General features: G+C 40.2%; 1 protein-coding gene across 1 annotated transcript in view; it reads right to left on the minus strand.

The window, feature by feature from the left end:
• The window catches only part of adgra3 (adhesion G protein-coupled receptor A3), a 106565-nt gene that overhangs the window by 41774 nt on the left and 46697 nt on the right, over positions 1–18094 (minus strand). The window contains exon 3 of the mRNA XM_042340991.1: positions 14085–14156. Coding sequence (XP_042196925.1) covers positions 14085–14156 — 72 coding nt within the window. The remainder of the gene's footprint in view (positions 1–14084; positions 14157–18094) is intronic.

The following is an 18094-nucleotide window of genomic DNA, read 5'->3' on the forward strand; positions in this document are numbered from 1 at the left end:
ACCTCTCCAGTAATCAGTGATTTCTGAAAGATTTGTGCCAACATTTCTGCGACTTCCTCCCTTATTCCTTAAGGCTCATTGGATGCAATTTATCTAGCCCCTGAGATTTATTTACTTTAAGTTTACACAGCTGTTTGGCAACCATGCTGGTAGTGATATGAATAGTGTTCTAACTTTTCTCTGCGACATTCCTGAGTTCTTTTTCCAGATCAGATAGGTTACCTGTCTCCTCCTTGGTAAAGACTGATACAAAAAACATATTTAGCATTATTGCAGTCTGTGCAGCATTATTTGTCATGTTGTCTCCTGAACACACCTTCAGTGGTCCTATTCTATTGTTTGTTTTTCTTTTACTCTTAATGCAACTAAAAAAACATTTTATTATCCTTCACATCTCTTGCCATAGTCAAATCAAAGTTTTTCTTCACCACTCTGATGCCTTTTTTGCAGCCCTGGCATGCCTTCTGGTATTGAGTCCAATTTATTTCCGTGCCATTTTCCTTCATGGCCTTACATGTTTTTTTTTCCCCTCTTGATTTTCTTTGTAGCCCCGTCCAACCAGGCAGGAGTGCCTTTAAGCTTGGTAACTTTGCTTTGCATGGGTACACACTGTTCCATTGCCTTCATAATCACCTCCATTAAGGAATTCCATAGATCCTCCACTCCCATTGCTATATTTAAGCCTGCCAGGCCCACTATGACTAGACTTCTCAAGCGCAGCCAGTCCTCTTGAAATTTGGCAGTTTTATTTGTGTTTTTAAGAATCTCACCAACTCTTGTGATGTCAAATGAGACTGCATTGCGATCGCTGTTGCTTAATGCACCTCCCACCTTTATGTTGGAGATTTGGTCATCTCTGTTGCTCATTATCAAATCCAAGATGTTATCTCCCCTTGTTGGTTCCTTTACAACTCAGTGATAAAACAGTCTTCCTTTAACTCTAGAAACCGCTTCCCTTACTTACCAGTAGACACATTATCCCAATCAATTTGGGGTAAGTTAAAATCTCCAACCACTATGGTTGGTCCCTTTCTATGGTTGCACACTCCACTATGCTAAGCCAGTCCGGAACCTTGGCGTCGTGTATGACTCGCAACTATCCTTTCTACCCCACATCTGCCTTCCCCCACCTCTGCAACCACCGCAGGCCGCCGAGACCCTCATGCATGCTTTCATTACATCAAGGCTTGACTAGGCAAACTCATTGCTTGTCATCCTCCCCAACTCCTCCCTCCATAGGCTGCATATCATCCAGAACTTTGCAGGCCGTGTCCTCTCCCGGTCCAGGTTCCATAACCCTATCACCCCCATCCTCGCCCGACTCCACTGGCTTCCCATCACATAGAGGATACAGTTCAAGATCCTGGTCCTCACCTTCAAAACCCTCCATGGTCTTGCTCCCCACTACCATCCTGCTCGCTCCCTCCACTCAGCGGGCTCCGGCCTGCTTCATGTCCCCCGCCTCGCTCGCCCCACTATTGGCAGGCAGACCTTCTGCCACTCTTCCCCTACCCTCTGGAACTCCATCCCGCAGACCCTCCACCTTGCCCCTCCCATGCCTCCTTCAAGACCCATCTCAAGACCCTCCTCATCAACCATGCTTTCGATTTCCCTGCTTCCCCCACTGCCCTCCACCCTCCCCGACCCCCAGTTCTGGTCCGAAACTATCTGTCCAGTGCCTTGGGACATCCTCCTGACTTGACAGGCGCTATACAAATGTAATTTTGGTGGTGGTGTTACTAGTAGCCTTCCTTATCTCATCCCACAGTTCCAGATCAAGGCTTTCACTCTGGCGTGGGGGTCTATAGCAGACCCCAGTAATAGTTTACCTCTGGTACCATCTTTTAATTCTACTCAAAGTGATTCTGTGTCTGCCCTTTCCTTTTTTATACCCTCTTGCTCTCTTGTGTCTCAATAATGGAGCTTATATATAATGCCACACCACCTCCTCTTCTCCCGATACAGTCCCACCTAAACACTTTAGAATCTTCCAGATGCGTATCCCATTGATTGGATTCATTCCACCATGTCTCTATTATGCTAATGATGTCCAATCTATCACCTCCTACAAGATCTTCCAGATCACGCATCTTGTTTGTCAGATTTCTTGCATCAATGCAAGTACAGTTCCATTGTTTTTGCCTTTCCTATTTACTTTGCAAGCATTTTTTGCTTCTTCTTCACCAACCTTTGGAGTTAGACCCATTATACTGGTACGCCTTAAGGTTTTCCTAATCAGTTTGGGTGCTCTCTTACATCTACTGCACCCACCCGTGCCTAGTTAAACACTCCCTAACTAAATTATCTATCCTGCCTGGCAATACCTCCACCCACCTTTTGTTTAGGTGGAGCCCATCCAGTGTATATAGATGCTTCCTATTCCAAAAGATGTCTCTTTGTTGAGGAAATGAAAGCCTGACTCCCTACACAAATGTCTTAGCATTGGTCTGCCTAATTACCCTCTGTCCTTCCTCATTAGCACGTGGTATGGGTAGTATTTCAGAAAATACTACGTTTGAAGTCTTTCCCTTTAGCTTTCTTCCTAATGCTCTAAATTTAGCATGAAGGACCTCTGGTCTACTTCTATCCGTGTTATTTCTTTCCACATGAACTACTACAATTGGTTCCACACCTACTCCCTATAGCATTTGGGCAACCTGGGGCTTCAGATCCTCAACCCGTACAGCCGGTTGGCAACTTACCATTCTATTTGCTGGGTCTGGTTTGCACAGAATGCGATCTGTGAACCGAATAGTCGAATCCCTAACATCACAACTTGTCTGCTAATTTTGTGCTTCTTCTCTCCTTCCCTAGCAGGCTGCTGGGTTGCCTTGTTGCACAGCACTCCTTTGCCTGTCTCAGCCATCACTTGGGTTTCCATATTATCTCTCCAGAGGAGAAAAATTGTTGGGAGAGCACCAGGGATGTCCACTCCTGCTCCATTAGCCGACCACAACTTGTGGCCCCTTTTCTAACAGAGGCCCAATACCGTCCTCTAGGTACCGGGGACTCCTCTCCTACTCTGCCCCCAGCAAGGTCTCTTCTAATATGTCATTTATAAACACTTCTTAATACTTTGGTGTGTGGTCAGTCACTTGCTAAGGCTGACCACTTCAGCCTTGAGGGAATCTACCAGCTTGCAGTTAATGCATATAAATCCATTCAAAACCTGGGCCTGGAAGGCAAACATCTCGCAACTTCTGCAATGCAGAAAGTATTCCATTGTTATAAACATTATTTGAGAGAAAAAAAAAGTTTTTTACACCTGCACCTCCTTCGCCCTCTGCACCAAATTCCCACTCTCCCCAAATTCCTTAACAGAATTCTCACTCAGTTCCCTGTGAGGCTCTCGCAATTCTCCCCTTTATATAGGCCTCTGACACAACCAGTTTCAACTGGTCAGCAAATAATTAACTAATTAGCTAATCTCTAACACCGAGCCTGTGACTAACTGCCAATTTGGCTTGTTTACCTGTTTTGCTTGAAAAGTTCACTGTTGCTCAAGAAACAATTCCCACTCTTTTGCTAAAAGAAAGAATTCTCTCTTGGTCTCCAGTTCTCTCTTGCTCAAGAATTCCCACTCTCACCAAATTACTTAACAGAATTCTCCCTCGGTTCCCTCCCCCCTCTGCTGGACTCTCTGCTCCAAAAGGATAGTCAGACAAAACACAAATACTGCAGCTGCTGGAAATCTGAAACAAAAACAGTAGTCGTTGGGAACACTCAGCAAGTCAGGCAGCATCTATGGAGAAAGGAAAGTGAGTCAACGTTTCGGGTCCACGATTCTTCGTCAGTTCTGATAAGATATATAGTCAGACAAGTCTGCTTTCTTCAGAGTTTATAGCCATTAAAAACTCCCAAAAGAGAATCCAGGACACACAACATGGCTTCTATAGCATCAAAGATGAGCTTGTTGTGAAGGCTAATGAAGAGGCTAAAATATCAATGTACAATAATTGGGACCGAAGTGTGATAAATAACTGGAGCTGAGGACAAAATCTTGAATATTTGTTTCTGTTACAAGATGAAGTAGATTTCCAGCTTCTTTATTTAAACTGAATGTATCCAAACTGGATTAGAGTAAAGTTGAAAAGGGTATTCAGTGCAACTGCACCCTCATGTGAATAAGAAGCCAATTCATCATTTTGCTTTCAATCCACACATTTAAACTTCTGTTTCAAGGCAGTTCTTTCAGCAGCTGCCAGAAATTTCTTCAGTGAATACATTAGATTTAGGTTTAGGTCCTTAAAATATTCATAACCCAACTTTACTTGATGGTGAGCAAGGCATTCCTCATGCCTCTGTGAATTAAGGAAGCCAGCAGCTTGAAGTACTTAATGCATATCCTCACTGCACTTCCCAGGGTCCTGGATGCTTTTCAGTTCAGAGTTCAAAAGCTTGTTTTTATTTCATCTACATCCTCCAGTGGCATTTCTAGCAATCTAAAGCCTTCTGGCTCTAGAGAATGTTTTCAAAAGGTTCCTCACCCTAATGTGGAAAGGAACTCATGCAGCATGAATGAAGTAAAAAGGAAACTAGAGAGCAAAGTTCATTCCTCTTGCCAACTAAAAGCACAGCATCAACTTTACACATTAACTGCAGGGTCCTCGTCACAAAATACATCAAGTGCTAACTATTTGCCTATTTGAAAGAGATATACAGTTTTTGTACTTTTACTTTTAAAAGCTCAGTGCAGAGTATGTTGTTATATTGCATATAATAATAATAATCCTTGCATTTAATATAGAGCTTTTTCACGTCTTCTAGACGTCTCAAAGCACTTCACAGAAGTCTGTAAAGTGAGTTGACTGTATATTTGTGGGTGAAACGCAGCAGCCAATTGCGCACAGCAGTGTCACACAAGCAGTCGTGGATTGAAGTGACCAATTTTATTATTGTTTTTTTTGAGGGTTTATCATCAGGCGTGTGGAGGAAGGAAACCTGCCTAAGGTTTCATTCTGACGGACATCGAACCCAGGTCTCTTGCTTGTGACGCTACAGGACTCCCATATAACTAACTTATTTAATCTTCACACTTTGGCACCTCCCTACCTTTCTGACTTGCTTTCTCCCCACTTCACTAGCCACTGCCTCTGCTTGGCTAGCTCTGGCCTCCTGCTTATCCCTCATTCCCTTCCCTCCACTATCGTTGGTCGCATTTTCAGCCACTTCGCCCCAAAGCTTTGGACTCTCTCTTCCAATCCCTCCGCTTGCCCCTTCCTGTAGATCATGACTGAAGACCATCCTCTTTGACTTTGCTTACGGTCACCTCCTCCCCCGGCTCCACGTCAGGTTCAGCCACTGTTAAAGAGCTCCGAGATGCTGCCCTGCATATAGGGTGCTATATAAATGCAAGGTGGTGTTGTTAAACTTGACAGAATTCAGTGAAATAGTATTCTCTAAAATTATTCCTCCTTTGGATTATCTCAAGCAAATCTTTTGCTCCATATTGCCTTCAATTCTTCTACATTTAATGATGATTCAGCAAACAGCTGGGGATAAACACTACCTGGGACTATAATGACTCTACTGTAGCATTTTAGAGGGTCCAGCATTTGGAAAACTTTTGAATTCAGTCTCAACTTTGAAGTTGGTTTTCTGTAAATTCTCAGAACTTGCCTAAAAATTTAAGAATTTGACAAATATGCCCTGAAATTGTGAAGAGCTCTGAGACGCCGTCTGGCTTGGAGGGCACTATATAAATCCAAGTTGTTGTTGTTGTTGTTGAAATAGTGCGTAAATAAGAGTAAAATCTAGATCCAGGTGGAAATATTTCTTAATTCTCATATGCTTTTTATATTTAATTTAAGAGGGATTAAGAGAGGAAGGAGTGACAGGATGTGTATTTCCTGTGCTCCCAATTGTTCTTGCACAGGTCTAAGATCACATTGCTCAAACCTAATTTATACCATTGCTGAGCAACCAAGTGCTTTTACACAGAACTCTGGTAACCAATGTTAGGCTGTTTTTTTAAGGTTGAACGATGCCTGAATCATTCATACTGCAGTTGAGTGAATCAATATGCTACTGAAGTCATCTTCTCAAGGGCGACAGACAAGCTCCAGGAAGATTAGTTTTCAGATCGTGATGTGATTCAAACTTAATTTCTATAATTTTTGAGGCAAGAAAAATTAACTGGGAATTAATGTCGACATGAGTTATTAAGCCTAAAATATTTACACAATTCAATTGGTAAATATTTGATTACTCATACCTAACAGGTTCTTTGAATATTGGAATTTATTTTGCATATTGGATTCAAATCAGGATCACTTTTGGGGAATGCTTACTTTATCTAAAAGGGAACACACTCTCATCAAATGAAGGCTAGCTTAATCTAACAAAGGTAGTCAAGACAATTGGGGGTGGGGGTGGTGGGTCAAGAAGGCGGGTCTTGCATGCATATTAGTCAATTTAGAAGATTTAAGCAGGAATCAAATTTCCTTCATGAACCACTTTACAGGGAGCCTGCACCACCAGCAACTATGCAGCTGTTCAAATGACCAAGGTCATAAATTCTAGGAATGTAAAAATGTACAGGATCAGAAAAGACTCATAGTCCATCTGAATGGCCTTTGTTTTTAAAAAAGAAAGTTTATTTGTATATGAATTTGGTGACAATCTGTCCCACCATGTTAATTTGACATAAAGTGACACATTTTTTATGAAGTAGTGTTTGAAATCCATAAAATCTCAAACAGTAGTTATAGCAAGGTGTGATAGCGGATATGCCTGTGTATGCTTGTAAATTAAGGATATACGCAAGCCCCTTCCTCAAAAAAGGCTGATTTCTGCATCAGTCATTACACCACATGCATATGCACAGGAAAGCAAGAAGTGATGTCAACAGTGACCTAGTGAACTGCAAGGTGGCCATTTTGGTGAATATAGCTATATGTTCACTAGATGACTGTTGACATCACTTCTTGCTGTTGACTAGGTGAGTGAAAAGTGAGGTGCATGCATGTACAATAGCTATAGTAGGGCAGTACTGTATTTAACATTACTCGTAAAGTAATCAAATCTAAACAATGTGTTCACCTTCTCATGCTATTGCTGTGCTGTTGCATAGGGAACTCTTTTATATTGTGGGTCCAATGTTTCAGGCTACATTATAAAGAGCAGCTTTTCAGGTTATCAAGCTGCCACTGATGTCAGAGTGTAGGAAGTTACATTGGAAGTGCTTCCTGCGCATAGTACTCATGTACATAGCATATACTAATGATAGCGTCACATATTATTAATCATCTGCATTCATATAACATCCTTCACATAGGATAATATCCCAGAGCACTTTACAATGACAGGATCAAATGCCAAGTGAGGGAGGGGGGGAAAGGGAAGTTGTTCAGCCATGCAGTTGAAGATGTAGCTTTTAGGGCAGAACTTAACAACGCATAGAGAGAGGGCAAGATGGAGTGGTAGAGGGCAAGAATTCCAACAGTAGCTGAAGGTTCACCACCAACAGTGAAGCAAATAGGGTTTGGGACGTACACTAGGCGCAAGTTAGCTTAATAGAGGCAGAAAGCAGAGGAATGGGGAAGGAGAACAGCACAGAGACAGAGAGGTGTTCGTGGATAAAGGGATTTGAAGGCAAGGGTAAGGACTTCCAGTGCCACCCAAGAAGTGAGCTAGTTGTTACCTGGCTACCCAAAAATGCTGGCCAGAAGCTATTTTTAGTTCACTACTCATTATGTCTGAGCTTATGGATCAAAACCTCCATGTTATAATATAAAATGTCTGTTTATGGTACAGTTGATTTCATCAAACCAAACTGAGCATTAGATTGTAGTAAATGTGCCTGCCAGGTCACTAAATCCAAATAGATCACTGGTGTGGACCAGCCACAAAATTATCAGGGCCAGTCCTCAACGAAAAGAGAATCCTCCAGATTAATTGCTTATTCATCATGGGAACTTGATTGAGCAAAAAAGACTGCTGTGTTTATCAACAGAAACATAGAACCAAAGAATTCACAATACAAGAGACCATTTGGTCCTTCATGTATGTACCAGCTCTTTAAAAAGGCTATCCATTTAGTCCCATTTTCTGCTCTTTTTCTCTACTCTGGGAAAAGAGCAAGACATTTTTAAAAAACGATATTTACCCAATTTGCTCAAAACCTTATGCATATTCCACCTCAGCCACCATTCTAAGCAGGATATTCCATATCCTAACAAACCTCTGTGTAAAAAAAAGTATCTTGATCTCTCACTTTGTTTATTTCAGTAATTACCTTAAATCTATGCCTTCAGGTTACCGATTCAGTGACCAGTGGGAATAATTTCTCCCTATTTACTTCAGCAAACCATTCATAATTTACAGGCGCTACATTTGGCATTAATTACCCATTAAGTACTTTTGAGATGTTTCAATGCGATAAAGGAGCTATAAAATTCCACATCTTTCTTTTTTGCTTTCCAATCTCTTGGAATGCTTACCTCACAGGAGGCTATTCAACCCAGAGTGCAGATCCTCCTTTAACACATTCTTTTTCAAAACCTAAAAATTTTTTTTTATCTCCTACAGTCTTGCCTTCCTCCTATAGTCTACAACCCACATTTGAATGCGACTCTCCTCTCCTTAATGTATAGTCTAAATTCAGTCAAACATGTTCAAGCAGCCACCTCCATTCAACAACTACCTCCATTCAGCAACCACCCGTTAACCACCCTGGACAGCATGTTCACACACCAACAAATCCTTACTCAGAGGCCACCCTTATATAAAGGCCACTTTATCCCAGTCCCCTGAGTGGTTGTTGAAGACATGTTCAGCTACTCATCTTGTACTCTGCAGTTGGAGGATAACAAAGTACAACAGAAACTGAGAATGTTCCTGTGAAACCAGTTTAGAGTGTCTTGATGTACTAAATTTACTGTGAAGTGCTCACAGCTACAGATTAGCCTACACTGATTCCAAAACACCCCAGTTAGCTGAAGATAATGACATTTAGTCACAAATTACCAAATTGGCACTTCTAAGAGGTTGTTGAAATAAATTTGCAGAGGTGTAAGATTTGGGATTTAATTAGGTTATATGTCTGCACTTTTCTCTTCGTGTATAATATTTTACAAATAAAGCATATTGTGGCAGAATCACTTGTGCATGTGATTTTTGAACGTATTTTGGAAATGCTTTTTTGGTGTTCATCTCTTTGTTACATTGAAAGATGACTGTTTGAAAGTTACTGAATCCAGTATTTATTTCTCGGTCCCTTACAGTAGAACATACATAAAGAAATAATAGGCTTGCAATGCTTTTATGCTTTGGAAAAGACGCATGAAGATGAAATGAAGAATATACTTTGAGAAATCACAGAACACTTTAGAACACATTTCGCCCACAAAATACACAGTCAATCCACTTTACAATATATTCTGTGAAGCACTTTGAGACGTCTCAATGATGCACTAAGGCACTATAACAATTGCAAAGATTGTTATTATTATTATAGATCCCACAAGGGGAAAGTCTTTAAATCTCACTCAAGACACATTTGAATGGAATTGCAGATCATCCCTCTGCTCCTCTTCAGATGCTCTGTGCATACTAATGTACAATTCAAATGAAAGGTAGGTGTAAATTTCGATTTGAAATCAGAAGTAATTTAATGCAAAAAGAAATCACTCTTCAGTAGTGGTTCAAGTGATCTAGCTGTCAAACTGCTATTTCCACTTTGCCATCTGCCCTCGATTAGGGCATGGGGCTGCACGAAATACAAAACACTATTTCATGGAGAACCTGTCATTGCAGGTGTGTGTACAGTATGGATACCAAAGAACAGCTGGGAATGGTGATCGACTCATTGGAACACTCAAATAAGAAGACACTTAAAATGACAAGAGGGAGAAACCCCTTTTTTCATTGTTAAGCACTTTTTCTGTGAGGTACATTCTAAGCAAATGCATGACCTACGAATTAACATTGGTCTGCAGAATTTAGAATTCAATGATGCCAGGAATTTATTAAATTGTCTGGTTATGGTAAATAGACTGATTCATCAAAATAATCAGCTAAAAGGAAGCTCAAGCATTTCACCATATTTTATTTTCTCATTAAACAGGACTACAAACAAGATTGTGAGTCATGTTAATAGGTCCAAACTCTTTAAAAACTAATTCAGATAACATTAAGCACAATTTCATTTGGTCAGAATTGCATTTTTTTCCTCTAAATTTTCATGTTCTTAGCAGCCAAAAGAGGGAGCTGTTACATTACAGATCACATACTACAAATTCCACCTTACAAAAAAAATCTTTGCATTTGGTGTAGCACTTTTCACACGGTTGAGAGGATTTTACTGTCAAGTGGAGTGACTGGGTATTTGTACGTGAATTTTGCGCACAGCAATGTCTCACAAACAGCCACAACCATGAAGTGAATGACATATTTTATTTGGGGGAACTGCTATCTGAAAGACAGGGAGAAACTCCTTTTGCTTGTCAAGTAGTGTCATGGGATCTTTTACCTGAACTAACAGATGGGACCTCGGTTTAACGTATCATCCGAAGAACAGCACTTCTGACAATACAAAACATCCCATAACTGCATTGCAACGTCAGCCTAAACTAAGCAAGTTCAAATCTCAACGTGGGGCTTGAGCCTGCAACTTTCCGACTCCGAAGTGAGAGTGCTGCCAACTGATTCAGAAAATAATTGTTCAGGTTAAAACTAGGCAATGGGTTGCAGTTAAGAGGGCAAATGCTATGGATATGAATCTTTCCCTTTTTTTCACCCTAATGGAAAACAAAAGGTTCCTGTGAATTGGCCATTTGTTTCACAGGCAGAGGGGGCACTAGGAGCTGGGGAATGCTAGTTGCTCCTGCCAGCATATCCTGCTATTGGAACAGACAAGGTCTGTTTACAAGATATGTGGAGGCTCTTATCCTCTCCCATTCCAAGTCAATGGGGAGAGAAAACTATGTTGATTTTTCCCATGTTAGTCATTTTACAAATCTGAATGTCCTGCCAAAGACCTTTGTGTTTCCCTAGCATGAGACACACCTCGGTAGATCTGCTTTTAGTGAATATCGCAAATTAGACTCCACCGAAGGGGCGAGCCTTAAATGGCTAGAGTATACTTGTGTCGAGTAATGAAAAAATTCCTTTTATGGCTTTTGCATTCCTAATTCTTCATTTGCAACTCTTGCACCCAACCAGCCCTGACAATAATCCTTGCATTCAAATATAGTGCCTACAACATCAAAACGTTTCAAAGCACTTTACAGTGATTACTGTTTGTCCAGAGACAGTGTATTTGTTGGCAAACACAATAGTCAAATTGAGCATTGTCCAATTTATCTTAAGGATTGTTAGTCAGACCACGGGGAGAACACCCTACTCTTTTCCCTTTGTGTTGTGAGTTTGTGTGCCATGGTAGGATGGATTTGATTGTTCAAACAAATGAGAGGAGGGCTGCCTAAAACATCACTGGCACGTGGTTCTAAAGGAAGAATTAGCATTTTAATAACCCCCTATTGATTCAAAGGTCTGGACACCTATCATTCCACGTCATTCCAATATGGAACTGTCTCTGGGCACAAGTCGATGGGACGGTGAAGGGTTAGTATCACACCCAGAGCAGTATTTTGTCCAACACCTTTTGCATTTACACAGCATCCCTTCATGCAGCATAATGTCTCAGGAGTGTTTCACAAAGGCAGGATTGGACGCCAAGAAAGGGAGGCGGGGGAAGGCAAGTTTTTTGGAGGCTCTCATGATTGGCACCCATCTGGGCCTCCACACCTCAGGTACTGACAGCGTCCCCATCCAGGGATGCACACTCCACTCTCACCATCCTGGCTTGCTCCACGTCCCCCACCCAGCCCATTTCACCATTGGCGGCCGAGCCTTCAGCCTTTCTGTCTCCACCCTATGGAACTCCATTTCACATTCCCTTCACCCCGCTCTCCCCCTTGCCTCCCTCAAGGCGTGTCTCAAAACCCTCCGCTTCAACCAAGCCTTTGGCCACCCTCCAATCCTCCCTGCCCTCCAATCTCCCGATCCCAGCCCCTAGCTCGGGTCCAAATCCCTGACTGTCCAGCGCCTTGGGATGTCCTCTCAACATGAAAACACGCTATACAAACGTAATTTTGTATTGTATTTAAAGACAGGTAACAATTTAGAAAAAAAATAGATTTAAAGGAAAAATGGCATGCTTTTAAACATTTCATTTATGCATGAAATCTGTTAAGAAACATCACACGTTGAACTCTACATTTCAGTCATCAAATAGCCTGACTTATACTATAAAAACATTAATAATTCTTGCATTATAGAGTCTATATTGTTAAAAAAAATCAAAGCATGTATTGCTGACTGTATGTTGTATGTGAATGCAGTTGCCAGTTCACACATATGAATGTCCCACAAGTAGCCATGAAGTGAAGGACCAAATTAATCTGCGGGAGTGTTGAATAAGACAATGGAAAAGCTCATCTGCACAAAATACAGCCAGTACATTTTACAACAAATCCTTTGGGATGTTTGAATACAAGACCTCATAATAAGTGCAAGGATTATCTGATTTCCATTTTTTTCTTTACAAAATAAGATAATTAACTGAATGTAAACCTTTACAAGCTCTACAGTAAAAATGAAACTGAAATGGGATAATTACCAAAGACAGAATTTTTTTATATATGTATAAAAATAAAATCAAGTCTCGGCAATATTTCATGTCTGTTGAAATGTAAAACAGATTTGTCCTGCAGAGCTAGCAAAAGACAAATTCCTATTAGATGTAGATGGGAGGCCAGAATGAAGCAAGACTTGTTGTTAAATGTAATTGATTATACTTCATTTCTCTAACTCTTGGAGACAACACAAAGGATGTTTAATCCTTGACAGATCGAGTGATGAAACCTTCCACTCTCCCCATAAAAATGACAGAATCTCGAGGGCATTTTGGAAGTAGAAAACCCTTCAGTCTATTTGATCTTATCCTGTCAAAATATCAACTGTACTTTCTTTTCATTACAGAATCGGGTCGTTTCTTAAATGAGTTCAAATATCCTGGCCTCTGTCACCCTCCTGGTAACCTGCACCAGAGGCCGATTACTCCCTGTGTAAAGAAATGCTGCCTCTTGCCAGTTTTAAAATTGCTCTTCATAACCCTGAACTTGTGCTCTCTTGTCCTGCTGCCTTGGCATATTTCAAAGTCATTTATTGAACTTAAATGATGTTTCCACCTAGAATCCCAGCTGCGTAAGGTGTTAATCCATTGATTTTAATGATATGAACACTGACTTGTTGGTAACTGAGGAGGACAAACATTAACCCATAGCACACGCACTCCTTCATTCCCTCATCATAAGCATAATAGGTCAACAGACAGCAAGTGCTGTAACTCCAAATTTCCAGACATGATTTTAATGTAATGAGATGAGGCAATAAACATACAAACTGAGTTATAATTGTAGCTTATGTTTATACAGCACCTTTCAAGTCTGAAGGACATCTCAAAACCCTCGACACAGCTGAATGAAAGCGCAAACTGGGAATGGGTAAAAGTAAAAGGAACCATTCTAGCGCACACAGTACTTTTTTTTTACAAGGATGCACTTTTCTAATACTTCCAGAGGAGTGTACTTTGAACAGAAAGCTCTCCTCCACACTTTACTTAACCTTTAAGTTTTTCATTCTACAACGTGAAACAATTGTAGAATGAATCACCATAACTACAACACAAAACATTTAAAAGGCACCCTGTGTGCTTTAACGACTTAGGGTGTCTCATCGTATTTGATATTTCATTCCATATTTCATCATGTAAAATTACAAATGCAAGAGTGCATCTTAATGTCTGTATAAAAAAACAAACTTCCTAAATAATGTGCACCTTCCATTGTTTTTTGATCTACAAATTGATTCTATTCAAAGCAAAAGAACTTTAGTCTTCTGAGCTTGTAGTATGCATAATGGGCACTTACTTAAAGCACCCATAGATCTGTTCCAAGTCAAACATTTTGATCCTTTACACATTTACTTTATAGAAAATTCCATATACCAATGGAAAGTCATTATGCCCCTAGCATTTTTTTTAAAAAAATTGGGGGAAAATAAGTTTTGTTCATACTTACAATTTTTCCAGGAAGATCTGTCCAACAAACGAGCCATTCTTTAAATGTGATAGTTTATTGTTACTCAGGATTCTGTTAAAAAAAATAAAAATAATAATCACAACTAGGAATATCCATTTGTCCTATATCTGGTGTTACATGCTGATAACATGGTGTCATAGACTACATGCAGATATAGCATAATATTTGTGCTGTAATCTAGGTAATCTTGATATCAGTGAAGCTGCTCTTGGGGTGTAAGGGGCTGCACATGATCCTCCCTGAACATTATTCTCGACAAAAACTTACATTCATATAGTTCCGTTCATGTTGGATAATAATAATCCTTAATTTGATATAGCGCCTTATCACATTTTGCGACATCTCAAGGCACTTCACAGAACATACTGTAAAGTGTGTGTTCTGTGGGCGAAACACAGCAGCAAATTGTGCACAGCAGTGTCCCACAAACAGTTGGGCATTGAGTGACCAATTTATTATTATTATTTTTTTGAAGGAACTATTATCCTCGGAAAAGCGATTCACCAATCGACTAACAACCGGGTTCCTATATACTGCTTGGTAAACAGAGGAGTGTGGAGTAAGGAAACTTGCCCAACGTTTTGCCCTGTCGGGAATCAAACCCAGGTCCTCTTGCTTGCGAGGCGAGTGCTTTAACCACTGAGCTACAGGACTTCACAATTATATCTCAGACCATTGCATAAAGACAGGGTTGGACACACAGCAAGGGAGGAAAGGTGACCATAGACGTGGTTAAGGAGATGGGTTTTAAGCCGGGATTTAAAGGCCGATAGAGAAGGGTCGAGAGAGCGAGTTCCAGAGGTCAGATGTATATTAGCTGAAGGCTCAGGCGCCAAAGGTGGCATCAAGGGGACAGGGAATGCACAGCAAGCCTGAGTTAGCCAAAATGGAGCACATGTACAAGATATTTTATAAATTTGAATACACAGGCGCATTATAGCTGGGACAGGATGAGGGATGACTATTCAAGTGAAGAGTCTAGCTGTATTAACTTGCCACTATTAATCTAACTGTCCCATTGCAAATACCAATTGGTATTCTCAGATTGAAGTTTGGTCTCTTTAACCTTCAGGTAACATCAAGTGATCACAAGGCCAACATACAAAAAGAACAGCACCCACCTGGTTTGGGGCAAATTTACCAAAAGGAAAAAACAACTCAGTTCTGTCTTCTTTCAGTATCAATTGCATTTTTGCACCATTTAAAAATAGCACATCTAATGTTTGTTCTGAATGGGATATGGAAACATCACATTCTGTTAGTAAAGTCTACATTTACCTTCCATCTCTCCCTGACTCGGCATCAATAAGAACAAATAACATAAGACATGCTAAGTGAAAAAAAGACCAAGGTCCATCTAGTTCACCTTTCACCTTGCTGGCAGTCGTATGCACATATATCCTGTTACGACACTGTTAGGTGCTCCGAGGCACTATTTGCGTGAAGGGCATTATATAAATACAAGTTGGTGTTGTAAACCCACCTCTCCCCCATTGATATCGCTGTGTTGTTTCGCCAACTGAAGAAATCATAACTACTCTGCTTTCCTATCACCCGGGGGTTTAAACAGTTTTACAATAAATCAGACTTCTCTTCAAACTACAGGTATTCTCAAATCAGACGGAAAAAAATAATATTTTTTACAAATCTCTGCACCCAGCAACATGCAGGCATGCTGATGGCACCCAGGCTTTTTGACATTAAATTGAGGTTTTGATATTATCAACATTGTATTCATTGTAAATACTCCCCTCCCATCTGTAAGGCGAAATACTAGTTTACTTAAAAAAGTCTGTCATGTCAATCAAAAATATTTCATAAATTCAGAGCCAATTCTAGATTGTTCTAATAAATAAATATAAATCCTTACATTTGATATACCACCTCACGGGATATATTATAAAGTGTAGTGACTGTGTGTTTTGTAGGCAAAAGCTTATCACTAATTTCAAAACTATAATGCACCTTTAAGTGTTTTATTGATACTGCATTAAAAAGTAAAGCAACATAGCTGCACATACAACTGGCCAGGCTGGTTTCAAAAGTACTTTTGTAGATTTTCTTTCCTTTTGTGAAAACAGATGAGCTAGAAATGCTAATTTAAGGACAATATAAATGTAGGCGTACTACAGTGCTCCAAATTTACAGGCTTGCCTTATATAAAACCATTTAAAACATTCAGGAAGTGAGCATGAACTTTTATTGTATCAAATTCCACACTGGAAAAACAATATAACTTGAATTAAAAAAAAGCAATTCCAGAGAACTTTGACTATGTAACAAGCATTTGAAAGAGGTGCCACCCTTTTACAGAATGAGATGTAAAAAGGATCGTTTGTTAAATATAAGACCGAACAGATGTTTTTTATAATGCGTTCCATTATACTATTCCCTAAAGTTAGACGTGACCTTACCTTTACCTTCTACGTTCCTAAAGGATAAAGACTTAGCAGATTTTGAGTTAAGGGACTGATGATTTAATATGCTGAATATACACAAACGGGATCTAATTAACGTTTTTTCTCATTACTCCAATATCAAGTTTTATCAGGTGGAATTTATGACATTTGAATTAATGTAATGAAAATTTGAACCAATACTTGTTTCCTGCTCCCTTATCATTTTCCCTATTATGTGAAGTTTTCATCACCCCTCTCTTACATGCATGTGTAAAACTGACCTCACTTGCATCCATTCTGCCCCAATGTACGTTCTGGGACTACAGACTAATGGTGTAGAGTAAAGGAGAAAATGTCACTAAACTTTTCCACTTTTTTGCTTGAACCTTTTCCTGTAAGATTTGTAGTGCCAGTTACTATGCAGTGGACAAGACAGAGAAGAGGAAAACCCGCTGATGGAAACCCGACGTGAAAGGCCCTATGCAAATGTAATGTTGTATTGCATTGATGGCAAAAAGCACACATCGTCTTGAAATCTGCTTACAGTGAAAATGGCAAAACAGAAGGGGGAAAGTAAGCCAAAAAAAAGCACAGTATATTCATGAACTCTCATATCCATTTATCCAGAGTTAAGAATAGTGTAATACCCAGTGAAGCAAAAAAAGAAAGTCCTACAGTAACAAGCACAGGAGGATCATGCTCCTGTTTAGCATGGTGGGGGCTACTGTGAACCAGCGTTGTACCGTAAGACATTACATACGCCTTCTGGAGCATGACTAGGTGGCTTCCCCTACTATAAAACGGTTGTTTTTCAGGTTATCAGGTGCCATTGACCTTACTTCTATGCACATGCAGGAAGCAGAACTTATGTCACTTCCTTCGCAGTGATGCATTTTAAAAGTTAAGGAAAGAGTGGCTTTGATCACAAATTTCCAGAATTACATGTGAGGAAAATAGTCATGTTGAATTGCTTATGCTTGATGAGAGATACTCTATATTGATTTGGTTCAGAAGTCATCAATAGTGATCTGCCAACTTAACAACAATTTGCATTTATATAGTGCCCTTCATGTAGGTTAACGTCCAAGTGCTTTACATTGATGGGGTCGGACGCTGAGTAAGGGGGAGGGGAGGAGGAGATGACCTTACAGATGGTCTTAAGGTAGGTTTTAAGGCAGCACTTGAGAACAGATGGAGAGGAGTGAACCAGCAACAGCAACAACAAATTACACTTGTATAGCACCCTTCCCGATGGGATGAAGTTCCAGGGCACTGGACAGTCAGTTTTTTTTTGGATCCGAGCTGGGAGGGAAGGGAGGGAATTCCATAGTTTAGAGGCATAGGATCTAAAATTTGATGCTGATGAGGATATTCCGCCGGAAGAAAAATCTGGACAGCTATTTTTCTATGAGATTATTAGATAATGTTAAATACACAACATAGTATTGCATGGTTTGGAGCTCAGTGTATATATAAATCAGTCTCCATTAATTTGCCTCACCCACTCCAAAGAACCAAATTCAGTGAGGTTTGGCCTAGAATCAGGGGCTTTGTTTGTTTGGTATTTCGCTAGTTAAAAATGTTCATGTA

The sequence above is a fragment of the Callorhinchus milii genome, unplaced genomic scaffold, assembly GCF_018977255.1.
Source record: "Callorhinchus milii isolate IMCB2004 unplaced genomic scaffold, IMCB_Cmil_1.0 Scaffold1, whole genome shotgun sequence".
NCBI classification, from domain to species: Eukaryota; Metazoa; Chordata; class Chondrichthyes; order Chimaeriformes; family Callorhinchidae; genus Callorhinchus; species Callorhinchus milii.